We start from the raw sequence: 14,780 nt of genomic DNA on the forward strand, positions 1-14,780 counted from the left end.
TCGATTCATGTCAGACGACAATACTCAGCTCGCTTTTGCTGACATCCATGTTTATCTCTTTGTCAGCGCTGGTGTGGGCCGGACGGGCTGCTTCATCGTGATCGACGCCATGCTGGAGAGGATGAAACACGAGAAGTCGGTGGACATATACGGCCATGTGACGTGTATGCGAGCTCAGAGGAACTACATGGTGCAGACGGAGGATCAGTACATATTCATCCATGAGGCCCTGCTAGAAGCTGCAACGTGTGGCAACACAGAAGTCCCTGCCCGCAACCTGTATGCCCACATCCAGAAGCTCACCCAGGTCCCTCCTGGAGACACGGTCACAGCCATGGAACTGGAGTTTAAGGTGCGTACTTTCTGTTCTGGTGAGTTTGTACAGCTTGAATGACATCATGAAATAACACTATTGTTGTGAAAATAAAAACAGACTTTATAAAAGCACAGTGTAATTCTGAGACCAACCAGAAAACAATGCAAAGGTGTATTACCCGTTATTTTTTCTGTTTTATGTGGGTTTTTTTCGTTTGTTTGTTTTCTTTTTCTTTTTCTTTTTCATCGTTTGTTTTCCCCCTTTCCATCTTGTCTTGGTTTTTTTCCTTCTCTAAATTAGTTTGCTACCTGTATTTATCCATTTTTTGCATCAAAAATATTGTTTTTTTCTGTTTCTACAAGAAAGGAAGGGATTGCCAGGGAGGAATGATGAATAGTGGGGCTACTGTGTAAAAACAAAACCACAAACCTTACACAGTTTCATCTATGTTTGTGGGTGCATATTGTACAGGAGAGGCACAGTATGCTGTTGAACATCTGTTTGGACAATATGTGGTTTTGCAGGATACTTCAGACTGAGCAAGAGCCAGTTGAAAGATCTGCTCACAAAAGCACAAAACCTCTCTACCACAACCTTCTCCATTTTTTATTGTAGTTAGTGAACCAAAGAGTCTCACTACTCTCCATGTGACTGGCCAACTGTCAAAAGCGCTTAACAAAGGTTGTGTTTCCTGAGAAGTTGAAATTTTGAATAAAAAATGCCCTGAGCTGCAAAAAACAAAGCAGATTTTTTTTTTAAAAGAAAAAAAAGATACTCCAGGCAATTTTTAAAACATTTTCTGCTCCATAAGATCATTATGTAAAACAGACAGTAACAAAAAAAAAGCAAAAAGTTCTGTATGAATGCAGCTTCCCCTCACACAGTCTTTCAGGGTCAAACACTGTGGAGCGTGTTTTAATAGTCTAACCCAGTGGCTTCCAAGCTGTTCTGTCATGCTCAAGCAGTCAATAACTGGGGAAACAGGGAACTAAATGAGTCAGGAAAACTGAATTGTACACGGAATTGTATTAAAAATAACACTATGAAGACTTCCAACTGTGTTTTTTTTAGTTTTACGAATGAAAAATGCACTGAAAAAAAAGAAAAAAAAAGTATCCTACTGCACAGACAGTAAGAGCAAAAAAGCCTTGTTTACATTTTAGATTTGATGTATTGTCCAGACAGAAAACAGAAAGCTGGGATGAGAATTTTTTGAAATCCAATTCAAAATGAAGACCACAAAGAGCAACCCAATGTCACTGAAACCATTTATGTCTTGAGATTTTCCTTAGAAGTGTCAGTGATTGATACAGGAAGGTTATTCTAAAGATTTGGAGCTTCCAGCGGAAAGGCACGATCTCTCATAGCCGCCAGATTTGATCGTGGAATAATTAACAGCAGCTGTTCTGAGGATCTAAGAGGCCTGGAGGTAAAATGGAAGCAGAGAAGATCTGAAAGGTAGCCAGGTGTTGAGGCATGCTTGGCTTTGTCAACAAATAAGAGAGACCTAAACTCAATTCTGTAATATATCTTGCAAACCTTGCGAACATCACAGCTTTTATTTATAGATTCTTTTCACAGCAGACATTTTGACTTATCTTAGCAGGAAAGGCAGCAGTGCTACTAATTACATTAATGATGCTCCATTACGGTGGTTAATGACATTAATAACATTGATTAAATGATGTTAATTACTCTGGGTCAGACTGTCTGCATGCAAACATTGTACTGTATCTACCTGAGACAAGAGGCCTCTCACCCTGCATATATTTTAATATAATAAGAGGCTGTTTTTTGTCATGTTGTTGACTTTGGAGCACAAAGACAGAATCAGCAATTACAGCAGTACGAGGGAGTAAAAGTCAGGATTTCTTGGCTTCTGTTGCATCCATTTTTATGAGTTGTTATTCTTAATCTTCATGAAAATGCAATACGAAATCATGACAGTGCACCTTCAAGTTCGTGATGCAGTGGAAGCAAAGGGAGACGAGGGATTTTCATCCTCAGCCTGCATAACAGAGCTGCATTCCTTCTCAGAGGAGGAGCTGCAGGAGATTAACTCCTGAGCTTGAGATGACAGGTCAAACGAGACGGAGAGTGCAGGAAATGCAGAGAAGGAGAGAGAGCTGGGACAAACAGAGATAAGGTCCTACGAGGGTAGGTGGTTTTACATGGGATGAGCTGCAGCATCCCACCGTCCTCGCCTGCTCGCTCCACACCGAGTGACACCACACTGATTTAACCAGTTCAGTCTTTGGGGGGCATGCCACATCCCAAATTATGCTGCTTGTTCAAGCAAGCAGGATGGCTGTAAATCCGAACAGAGCATAATTAGGTTTTGATCCTCAGCTCACTGCAAATTTCTCTCGCAAGCACTTCTCAAATTGACACTTGCCCTTGCAGTGCAGAGGAATCACATTAAGGCCTGTCAGCAAAGATGGACCAAAACAAAACAACAAAAAAAAACAGCCTCAATTGGGGTGGCTTTCACAAGTTTTATGCACCACCGTTTGATCTGCATTGTCACAGGCCTGTCTGCTGCCGCTCACTGTAAATGTGTGGGTTTGTTTTCTTCAGGATATGAGGTGTAACATGGTGCAGCATCAGGCGTTCATTTGAAGTCAAAGAACAAAAAGGATCAGTTCAAAGTGCATCATTCATGCATTAATAAGAGTGTTGCCTCTTTCTGCCCTTTAACAACCTTGTTCAGACACCAAACTCCACCAAAACTAGCTGCATTAGCACTATAAAAGACCAGAGGCAGCGGAGACATTGGGTGTAGTTGATACTCCTGAGAGAGGAGCATCACAGACAAATGTGTCCTTCCTTCTGTCTCTGCAGAAACTGGCCAACTCTAAAGCACATACCTCAAGATTCATCAGTGCCAACCTGCCGTGTAACAAATTCAAGAACCGCCTGGTGAACATCATGCCTTTTGAATCCACTCGCGTCTGCCTGCAGCCAATCAGAGGGGTGGAGGGCTCCGACTACATCAATGCCAGCTTCATTGACGGATACAGGTGAGTCCACAGAAATCCTTTTACTGCAGAAGGGACACAGACAGCAGAGGGGATTCTGCAAAAACGATCTAAGGATGGTAGACATATATCCACTCGGCAGCTGCAGCTCTAATGAGCATTGGGCTGGACCTTCAGCCGACGGTAGTAAATTACAGGCTGACATGGAGTCCGGTGTTTCACTTCCTCACATCCTTTTGTTGTGTCAGTTGTCAAAACAAATTGGTTTTATTGGCAAGCCTGTTAATTCTGCCTGTTTTTCCCGTTCTGTAAATGGATAGCCTGTTCGAGATCAGCGACATGTCAGAGAAACGAACTGATTACACTGTCTGTGTCCATGAGACTTTTTCACTCAAGAGGCAGGGATCAGTTCGTCCCTCTGAACACAGAAAATGTTCATTTTACATTTATTACAGTTTAACCTTCTAAACCCTCAAATGTGCCAGCAAATGCATATTTATTTTATAGACTGCCAAAACTACACCATTTATATGAGCCAGAAGCTGTATAAAACAGAAAAACAGTAGGAGTCATCCGTTGTTCAACTTTCCATCATTGGACCAATCACCACTAAAATCTAAACTTAAAATTGTGACGTGTTATCAAAATCACTTTATTCTTCAGGTCTCATTTCCACATTTGTCAAAAACGTAAACATTTAAGGCTGAACTGCAGGCTCAGTCTTGAAAGTCTCGGTGGGGGGGCAAGTATGAAACAAATTAAAAATGTAAAAAAAAAAAAGTAGTGAAGTAGCATGTGGAGCCCCCATTAATTTCCACTATGAGTCATCTGGGGGCGCTTGGAACCAGGTGCTTTAGTGAATATTTAGGGCAGCAGGATGGTTTGTGTGGGGTTGAGCCAAAGTAAACTGAAGTGTGTGTTCATGGTAATGAATGAGCAAATCACTCACTACCACCGTGTTGCTTATTGATGTGTTTTTAATAGTGTTTGGACAACAATGGAGCCCCATATTATTAACGGAGGTGGAAGAAATACTCAGATCTATTAGTGAAAGTACCAATATTACAGTGTCGGAATTCTCTGTTAAAAGTCATGCATTTTAATTTATCCTTTACTAAAAGTACAAAAGTACGACCAACCAAATATAGTGTAGGTACCATATGCTGACAATAACACAGACTGGGCATTAATTGTGTGTACACAATATATTCAGCTGACAAATATCCTGTAGAATCAATCAATCCATACAAAAAGTACGTAACTACATAATTCTTAGTCACAATAACTATAAGTACCAGCATCTGATTACTAACTTAACTGAATTAAACTGAGCCTGGACATGTAATTTTCCATTTTAAGCCAAAAATCCTTCTAAAAAGCCATGTCATGTCTGTGTCAGCCTGCTGTTTTCTTGTTTTAATGTGTTTGTCTGGTTCTCTTACACAATTTCATATACTCAAAATCAGCACTGATATTGTCATATGTCAAATAAATGACCAATCACAGGCTTTTCAGAGAAACCTATCTTCTGTTAGAACGTAGACACTAATTGGAAATACTTCACAGCGAACGAGCACAGTAAAGCAGCGGCTAATGAATCCGGACTTCCCCTTTTACTTGCAGGGTGGGTGTATCTTGTTTTTGGCTGCCAGCACCTAATGAAGTCCCCTGGGCGCCTCCACCTAAGGGAGGATGGGGAAGGAGGCAGGGGTGTCGTGTAATTCCCCTCTAATTCCTGTGTCAGTAATTAAGAGTGGGGAGAGATATGGGGAGCTCTAGAGCTCTGTGAGCTTAGCCTTCAAAGTGCACACCGTGGATTAGAGTAGATTAAGGTGAGGGGAATACACATGATTATGATGATTAGTGGAGGTGTCCAGTGACCTCAAGGTATATCAGCAGTAGTCATTCACTTCAGTGCTGGTCCAGGATGGTGCAAGATAGAAAACCAGACAAGAGGCTTACACCAGGATTACCTCTACATTAGACAAAACTTCCAGAAATAGAACGGACTTTGTACTTGAATCACTTATTATCTTTTGACAACACTCTCCTGCAGTTCCCTTTATAACTGTGCAGCTGAGGGTTGTATCTTGTACAACTTTTCTGTTGGATTGACCATTGTTTCTGTCAGTATATATATCTATCAGTCGTCAGTATCAGGTGAGTGGACCTGAGATGTTGTTTTACAAACCCACAAACTCACTCTATATGTATACTTACGCTTTGTCTCCACTGTAAGAGTTGTACAGTTAATTAAAAAGTTGTGTGCGCCCCGAGCGCATCACAGTCCTGTACTTGCTACATGTGCAAGCAGTAACTGTAATGAGTCGGAGACCACGCAATGTTGTACTATCAACATTAGGAGCTCTGTTGCACACGTTTGTAACCGCTGGCAGGTACATTTTATAGCTGCAACAATTAACCAATTATTCAAAATATATAAATTTCCATCTATTTTGATAATCATGAATAGGTCTGTGTATTTTTTTTTTTAAGTCTAAATCTTCCTTTCTGGTTTCTTTTCCTTTCTATGACTATAAATTGAAAATTTTTTTGGTTTTGGACAAAACAAGACATTTAAGAACACCATCCTGAGCTTTGGGTAACACCGATGGATTTTTTCACCATTTTCTGACATACTATAGACCAAACAACTAATTAATTATTCGAGAAAATAATCAACCGATTAATTGCCAATGAAGACAATCATTAGCTGCAGACCCTGGTGAATTTGAAATTTTCTGCATGAGGCTCAAACTGGAGCATGAAGCAAACATCACATTCTGTGTCAGTCAGCGGTGCAGCATGATCCAGCCCTCATGTCTGACGTCAGGTGAGTCTGCGGCTACAACCCACAGACCAAACAGCAGGAGCACATTTGTTATTCTCTTAAACATTCGCATGGTTGTGCACCAGGAATTCGTCCTTCAGGGTTGGACTGTCAACTCACACTGCAACATCTAAAGGAGAAAATTTGGTACAAACAGCCACAAATGGTAGTGCGGTGGCATGTAGTTAGTCCTATTGTGCTATGTAACCCCATCACAATGTGGTGATTACACATGTTTTTGGGGTTTTTTTTGCCACAGCCACACAGTCTCTGCTCTCCATCTGCCCCACTCCCCAGATTTGGCTCCCTGTGACTTCTTCCTCTTACTTAAAATGAAATTCAAATTTAGGCAGAAGACTTTCATTTTCAAAAAACGCTATAACATTACTTATAAATGAAGCAATGCCTCCAACAGCGGCGGGTCTTTTTTCTTTTTTTCTTCTCAAAATATGAATTATGAACTCATGCAACCACTGAATCTATTGTAGAAAATGCAATTAGATTCATAGATATTCCATTACGCTTTGAATTGTTTCCTAGTGCCTGAATTTTGTGTTCTCATTACATTAATAAAGACATTTTCCCCATAAACTGATGCAGAAAATGAACAAACGGATGCATAAAAAGTCACCAGAATGCAGGGAATGAAATATGTGTGTAAATATTTTAATGAAACCTGCAGCCATTATTTCATGATGTCTGGAAACCACAACGATGCTGGTCTCTTTCTGTATTTATATCCCTTCAGTGTATGTGTTTTGTTTGCCGGAAGATTATTTTTTAAAAATGAAACCTTGTGTTGGAGTTCTATTTTGCTTTATTCCCAGCTCTGCTTGTGGCTTCAGTTTAACATGGCCACTCACACAATATTGAGAGACAGACTGTTGGTTTTTGTGGCAGTATAAGTAGAAAAATAGCCTGAATTTCAGCATTTTGATATAGTTCTATCTGGCTGAATGAGTTTTGGGTGCTCATTAGCAGCCAAACTCTTTGTTTGCTTGAATGCACAGAGTCTCAACATTTAAGCTCCCTCGTCTGACGTTAAATGAACTCATCCAAGCTGCTGCTGGTCAAACTGCCTCCGTCCTTCAGCAGTGGTCAGCCAGAACAGCCTGCAGGTAAAGTGAACACACTGTCAGAGGAGTTGGACTTCCATCAAGCAGCTTTTGTTCTTCGGTTTATGTTTGGTTGTTGTATTATGAAGTATTCAAATAGTAGTTCCGGTGCTTGTAAACCTGAGAACAGGACGAGGGCAAACATGCAGCCAAGAACAACAGAGCCTCCAACCATCACTGGCACACACAAATGACAGAGTACTGATGTACACAGAAAACAGAAAACGTCAGTTTGTGTGGTGCACTGAAACTTTCTGAAACTCCACCTCTGCTGCATGTGTCAACACTGCCCCCTAGTGGCCATACCCTATAACTACTTCTGTGCGGTGCCCTGAGCCTGGCAGAGCAGCTGGGGTGGCATCTGTCATTTTAACGGTGCTGTTAAAAAGGGTCTGTGTTCAAGCAAAACCGTTTAAATATCAGTGCACACATTAGCAAGCAGCTGACTCGTCAAATTTACTTTAAGGGGGGGTGTAAAATTAAATATTTAACACCTGAGAGGTTCATTCAACAGTTGTGGGACATCGTTGCCTGGAACAAGAAGCTGTTAGATGGAAGTGTTAAAGGGTAAATCCAGTTTAATATTACTGCAGCCTCACATACTGTAAATGTGTCTGACAGTTATTCCTAACGTACATTTTAGGCTGATGTATGTTGCTCATATTTTATGATGGCAAAAAAGAGGTGAGGAAGAATTCAATTTGATTTTCAAGGGTGCAACATGGGCAACCCAAACCTCCAAGGGCCCAAAAAGCCCAAAAGTCTCTGAACATCAGCTGGTTTTTCATATTTTGGTTAATTACATGTTTTGTGGGGAATATGAACCACTACAGTATAATATGAACTGACATAATAAGGCGGGGGTGTTGTTTTGGGCAGCTTGTGATAATCTGTGATACTTATATATATATATATAATGGAAAGTGTGTCAGATGTTGAATACTCAACCAAAGAAAGTCTTTGTGGATGGAAATTGTACCTACCCTTCAACCAAGTGATCGTTCTCAGGCAAGAAAAGAAATCTGCACATTATCCTGATATGAATCAAACGGGCCACAGTGCACTAGTATAAATCAGCTACTGCTTAAATACAAAATGAGGAGACAAAACAACTCCAAAATACGTTTAGAGTGAAAAAACACAACTATATCCCACACAGAAGTCTTCATCAAGTATAAAAGCTACATTTTTGTGGGAGTCGGTTTGATTTGACAGGCGATGCAGCTGTGCAGCACTTCATAAGCAACCAGCACTGCTTAAGAGTGACGCTATGGAATGAAGGATTTCACATTTGACAGCATCAGCTCCTCCGTCCTCGTATCTTTTCCTCAAACCTTTCTCTCACATTTTCCCTGGAAGGAGCTAAAATGTGATAATGGGAGAAGACACAATAGTATAATGAAAAGCACCTCAAAATAGACTCTGTTGTCAGCTGTGCAGGAAACCGTACCTGTCTGAGCGTATGGCAGGCCATTTCATTGATGGCCATAATTCATTTCTTCCTTGTCAAAAAATAAACATTTCAGATATATACAATGTTATTCTTCTATTTATGCAAATGAGATCACTTGATTCTTTTTCAAGCTCTCCTTAATTCCCCTAATTATTAGATATCTTTAAGTTCTAATGAGTCAGATTAACACTGCAGATATGCTGAATTCAGCCTAGTCAAAATGTAACTACAGATTATACATACATAAGATACAGACCTTGAATGTGAGTTTTGACCAGACAAAATGACATTGCTTATATCTGTAGTTACGTCAGAAACTACCTGAAGTGGCTGCTCACTTTTCAAACATACATACGGCACTTCAACCATAACTACATATGAGAAGCTGTTTCACCTTCATGTCAGAGCAGCCTGAGGACAAAGTGCTAGTAAATTGTGACTACAAGTCTGTAACGAACGAAGCTGTCCTTCTCCACAAACTCCTCACTGATGAGCTCCTTTAATTGTATGATATTTTCTAACAATGTTATCCACCACAGCTACTCATTACTTTTGCAACCAAAACTATTATTTTTACTGGTCAAAGCTGAATTACAGCTATTTCTAACTAGATTTATCAGGAATTTGTACTGTCTGCAATTCTAATTCTAAATTGTCAGTCTGAGCCAATAAATGTTAAAAATGCCTGCTATGTGAGTGTGGCTTTCAAATTAGATTCCATCACCACATGGTAGCCAGCAAACATTTTCCTCTGTGGCAGTTTGACTTTGCTGTTCAAGAGTATTTTCTCTACAATGTGTTAAGATGAGGGTGACTCAGCTCTGGAAGCAGGAGGAGGAGCACCGTCTCTGTGAGCTTCTTGTCCACCATGTCCAGCTATAAATTGTAGGCATCACCGGCAGTAGAGGCCTCCCCATCACAACTGGTTGTTTTTTTTTAGTTTCACATTGCTGATGCGAAACTAAAAAACTATCACAGTTGGAACACGTTTGCAACTGATGACAGTATTCTTTTATTCTTTGACATACACAAACTCAGAATAATGACAATTCTTCTATCTTCACAGAACAAACCTCTCTCTCTGCCTCCTCCGACATCCTTTGTTTTGTTTTTTGCAGTCAAAAATGTTTTGCTTGACTCCAATTGTACCCACTGTACACTGAGTACCTGCTAGCCTAGTGAGCCAAAATGGATTGTAAATGAACATAAAAAGCTCATATTTGCAGAATATTAAATCATTTGAGCCTTGTTCTTTTGTAGTGAAATGACAACAGACTCAGAGCAGACCAGGTTGCACCTGCACATATTTCTGTGATTCTGAAAATAGAACTACAGTATATCAACTTGTGATCCCAGTGCAAGAACTGTTGGGGAATGAAACACAGACAAGTTAGCTGCTGTTTTTAAATGATCTGCCATGTTGGCTGTTGAACTGTAATATACAAACTGCCGTTTGCAAAGTTTATACTTCACTTTTTGGCCATTTGTTAGAACAAAATGCAGCCACACTGATGGCAGCTTTACCATGGTGTCTCATATGGCTCCTCTACCTTGATTCCTTCCTCACCACTTTCATGTGTGTGCATGAACATAACAAACACATGATTGCAACTCGTGCACAATTTAAACTGCACTTGACTATGACTTTTTCTGTTTTCAAGAAATGTTTTTATCATGTCTTGTTGTTATTGCACAGGGGAAGGGTCACTTTGCATTTCATTGCCCATATTGTCTGAACATGTAATGACCACAGAACTTTCTTGTGTAAAATGGTATGTGCGTGCTCTTGATCAGGATTATCTCCTGTGTGTTCTCCATGTCTTGCCTGCTATCCTGGCTGTTTGATCTACAGCTTCAGCTGTGTGTTCAAACCCTGGTTCCTCTCCCTGACTCCCCCCGTGACCCTGATCAAATTGCAGCAGTCGCTACACCTGGGTTTGAAAGAGCAGCCAACCTGTCAGTCCAGACAGCTGTGATTCAACATCAAAAGCTCGCCTTTGTGCCTCACGTTGTCTTGTGTATTTTGTGTAATCCTATAATGCTGGCGGTTGGTGTGCAGCCGTTTTACCTGCTGAGGGAATTTTTGCACATCCTGGCGATTTCAGTTTACATCCCCCCCTTGGCTGATGCTGCTGCAGCCTGTGAACTCATCCATAGTTAAGTGTCCCAGCTGCAAACATCACACCCTCAGTCGCTGATCGTCATCTCAGGAGACTTTAATCATACATCGCTCTCCACCACTCTCCCCACATTCAGCCAGTATGTGGACTGCCCAGCTGGAGATGGTGGGGCCTTGGACCTGCTGTGTGCGGACACTGGGGATGCGTATTACTTAATTATTGTTATTTTCTTGTACTTTCTATATTTTTGGATGCTGCTGTGGCATGTAAATTTTCCCGAATGGGGGATCAAGAAATAATTATTCTATTCTATTCTTTTGTATTCTATCACTTAACAAGGGTTACCTTTTGCATTCTACAATCTAATGCTAGCGTCTACCTGTCACCTTGTGCATTTAGGTGTCTGCCTGCTAGTGATTATTTGTTATCTTGGTTTCTTCTGTTGCCACTTGCAGGTGGTTCTCATGGCCTTGCACTAACTTTGTGATTTATTAAACTGAGGCAGTTTCTCTACTGTCTGGAGAACCAGGTTGAGTTAACCTCACACCTGTACAAACTGTCAGCATCCTTTGTTAGACCCACCAGGTGTAGGGGGAGGTGTTGCTGTTGTTTTGGTTTTGGTAGGTAGCATAGTTTTTTGGGTGTTTTGACATTGTGTATTTCTGAGGTTTCCAATCTTTGTTAGCGCCAGTTTAATTTTATACTTTTCATTGATTTAGCAACACCCCTTAGCCCTGTTTTCCTTTAATAATTAATAATTTGTTTGTTAATCATATTACCAAGCCATAAATACCTTTGTTGGTTTTATGTGGCTTCCCTGGACCCTGGCAGAGCTGGGACCTAACTGTGTCAGTTAGTTTGGAGCCAACTCCAAGTGAGCATTAAATAAGTTATCACTAGCAGTCTCTGTTAGGTTGGGCCAGTTTAAAGCTATGAAAACACAGGGGTGTTCACATGTAGTTCATTCCTTCTGCTGTCAGAAATATTGGATTTATCCCAGAATGCACTGATGTAGCAGTTTTCTCCTTTTGAAACTAACACCATGGATTTACTGACCAATGAGAACCTGGTCAAGAGCATATGGACCAACCAGTCGGACAGTCTGTCTGGACAGTGCAGCCCTACAACAATCTCTCCAGTAAATCAGATTTTTATGGCACCTGAGTATGTTTTAGGGTCTGATCGACCTGTTGTTTCTGTCAGGTTTGTTAGCCCTGATCGCAGGAGGAAAGAGGGACAGTAAAGACTCTTGAAAGAACATGTTCATTCTGCTGTGCATGTCCAAAAAAAAAAGGTTCAAGCTTTTTGGATGCTGTCTACTGTACAGTATGATGGCATAAATATGAGCGACATATAATTTACCTCAGCATCATTATTTATCTACTGCCACCTTTGTTTTTATCACAGTAAAATGAAATTCTGCACCAGAACCACAGCTTGGGCTGAAATTGAATCCAAGTAACAGCAGTGCTGTAGGAACCCTGAGGAGTAAACACAGACATGTTTCTGTTTCAATTTTCAGGCAGCAGAAAGCGTACATGGCCACCCAGGGCCCATTAGCCGAGACCACTGAGGACTTCTGGAGAATGTTGTGGGAACACAACTCCACCATCGTAGTCATGCTCACCAAGCTCCGCGAGATGGGACGGGTAACATATCACAGTCATGCCTTATCTCACATCAAATCAACAAGTATAAATGACTGTCTTTATTATTGATTTGTCTAACTGACAGTTTCTGCACTTTTTAGTTGATATAGCCAGATTGTGTCTACATGTATTATATGAATTTCAACCCCACTAAAAATAATGCTTCTCCCTCAGTGTGTTCTGAACAGATTTTAAATTAATAAAAAAATGATTTTAAACAATTTATTATTATTTTTAACAATTTATACCTTAACACATATCAAAAAAGTCAGAATTTCTGGTTAAACTGCACATTTGATAACAAGAATAAAATGTGTAAATGTGCAAATTCAGGATTAAAATTACAACAGTTTTCTGGTTAAAAAAATGTACACAATACATAAAAATGTTGGACGTATTTTAAGGTTAAAACTAATTAGATATAATTTGATCTCTGTAGCAGGGTTGCTCAGGATTATTTTCCTTTTTTTAAGTGATGAGAAATTGTAAAAAATCTTAAATACTTTGTTGCATAATTTTCCTTGTAAAATATATTTTAAATCGTGTTAATGCTGAATGTCCAGTGGAGAAATTATAATAAATATTAGTATTTAACATAATCTTAACTGTACTTAGGAACACTCAGCTGTGCTGCTGTTTACATTTAGGTATGGATGTTTTGTAATGAATAGTCGGTTTATTAGAATTTGTTTGGTGTTGACATAAACTTATACTACTGAACATTTTTTTTGACACACTTGTAAACTTCATATCTAACAGACTACAAGAAACTTCAAATGATTATGTTAATATTGAGGAGATCAAGTATATGTCTTCTAGTAGAGTTGGTTATTTTTTCTTACCTATATTTTTAACTTAAATCTGTGCATAATGTGCACTCTCTCATACATTTATTCTCAAATCAGGCAAGAGATGAGATTCCACCACATCAGGGTGTTTCATACATAGTCTCCCAAAAGCCCTAAATCACTGTTCCAAAATAAAGTTTTGCCAATTTACTACCATTCAAATGGTACAAAGTAAGCTTAGGGCCAACTGGCACAGAGGGCTGGTTTGGTTTTTGGTCAGATATTCAAGCTGTGTGCAGTTTACTTGGAGGCAACAGGGTGCATGTAGAATACACAGAGGGAATGAGGTGGGGGGTCCAGGGTGACCTCAGAGCATATTTTTGCTTTAACAACATCTAATCCTGCCCAACAGTGACTACCCATTTCTGTCACCTGACTTTTACCAGCTGTGTACTTATAAACATGTCGTGATGCATCTCCTCTCTTGATTCTCCAGGAGAAGTGCCATCAGTACTGGCCTGCTGAGCGCTCTGCACGCTACCAGTACTTTGTCGTGGACCCCATGGCTGAGTACAACATGCCTCAGTACATCCTGAGAGAGTTCAAAGTCACAGATGCCAGGGTGGGTTTTTCTTCACTGACAACATTTGCTCTTGTTGAATGAGGCAGCAGCAGAAGGAGAAAATGACTTCAGCTCAGCTTGTTTTAATTGGAAGGACATCAGCACCACAGAGAGCACTCTTTTTATAGCTGCGTGTGTTTGTGTTAGCAGAGAGACTTTCTCATTGTGTGCAGAGGTGTAGGCTAATCTTTTTATATCATTTTTAAAATGTGACATAAAGTGATGTAAAGCATGTAATGAGAGTATGTGGACTGTTTTCTCCCCCAGGGACAAGAAGTGCATGTTAGTTTCCTCGTTTGATTTATTATTGCTCCTCAGTCTTCTCTTGCGGAGTGAGTTTATGAGATAGCAGCCCCTCACAGCAGGCCGACACACCCCATTAATAGAAATTTGTTTGTTTGTGTATACTGCAGCTGATCTGATTGATGTGATACTACATCATAAATATGGTGTTTAATTAGTCTCACATAAAAAACAGGCGTGTTGACGTGTTACAAGCACAGACACACAATGTCTGAGAGCAGAAAAGGATTCTGGGAGGGAGCATTTCTGCTCCACGTGCACTAACGTGACGAGCACTTGCTCAGCCCTCCCCATGAGATCACAGCTGCTCAGCATTTGCTTGCCTTTCAAGGTGACTTGAGACACTGGAGACTGGACAGTAGCTGATTAATCCGCTTCTGTGATTGGTCAGTTTTAAAATCAACAGCCCTCGGAACAAGTGCTCAGTTCTTGTACTGAAGTGAAAGTACCAGTACCACAGTGTAGAAATACTTCAATACAAGTACAAGTCCTGCATTCAATTTCGTCCTTATGTAAAACTACAACAGCATTAGCATCAAAATATACTTGAAGTTCCAAAAGTAAAAGCAGTAATTATGCAGAATGGCAAATTTCAGAATAATCTAT

The 14,780-nt window shown here is 40.2% G+C and overlaps 1 protein-coding gene across 10 annotated transcripts in view; it reads left to right on the plus strand.

The window, feature by feature from the left end:
• The window catches only part of ptprfa (protein tyrosine phosphatase receptor type Fa), a 349,532-nt gene that overhangs the window by 329,197 nt on the left and 5,555 nt on the right, over positions 1-14,780 (plus strand). For all 10 annotated transcript variants that reach the window (XM_008278153.1, XM_008278154.1, XM_008278155.1 and 7 more), the window contains 4 exons: positions 67-352; positions 3,158-3,336; positions 12,335-12,461; positions 13,746-13,871. In XM_008278153.1, coding sequence (XP_008276375.1) covers positions 67-352; positions 3,158-3,336; positions 12,335-12,461; positions 13,746-13,871 — 718 coding nt within the window. The remainder of the gene's footprint in view (positions 1-66; positions 353-3,157; positions 3,337-12,334; positions 12,462-13,745; positions 13,872-14,780) is intronic.

The sequence above is a fragment of the Stegastes partitus genome, unplaced genomic scaffold (genome assembly GCF_000690725.1).
Source record: "Stegastes partitus isolate 25-593 unplaced genomic scaffold, Stegastes_partitus-1.0.2 Scaffold117, whole genome shotgun sequence".
In the NCBI taxonomy this organism is placed as follows: Eukaryota; Metazoa; Chordata; class Actinopteri; family Pomacentridae; genus Stegastes; species Stegastes partitus.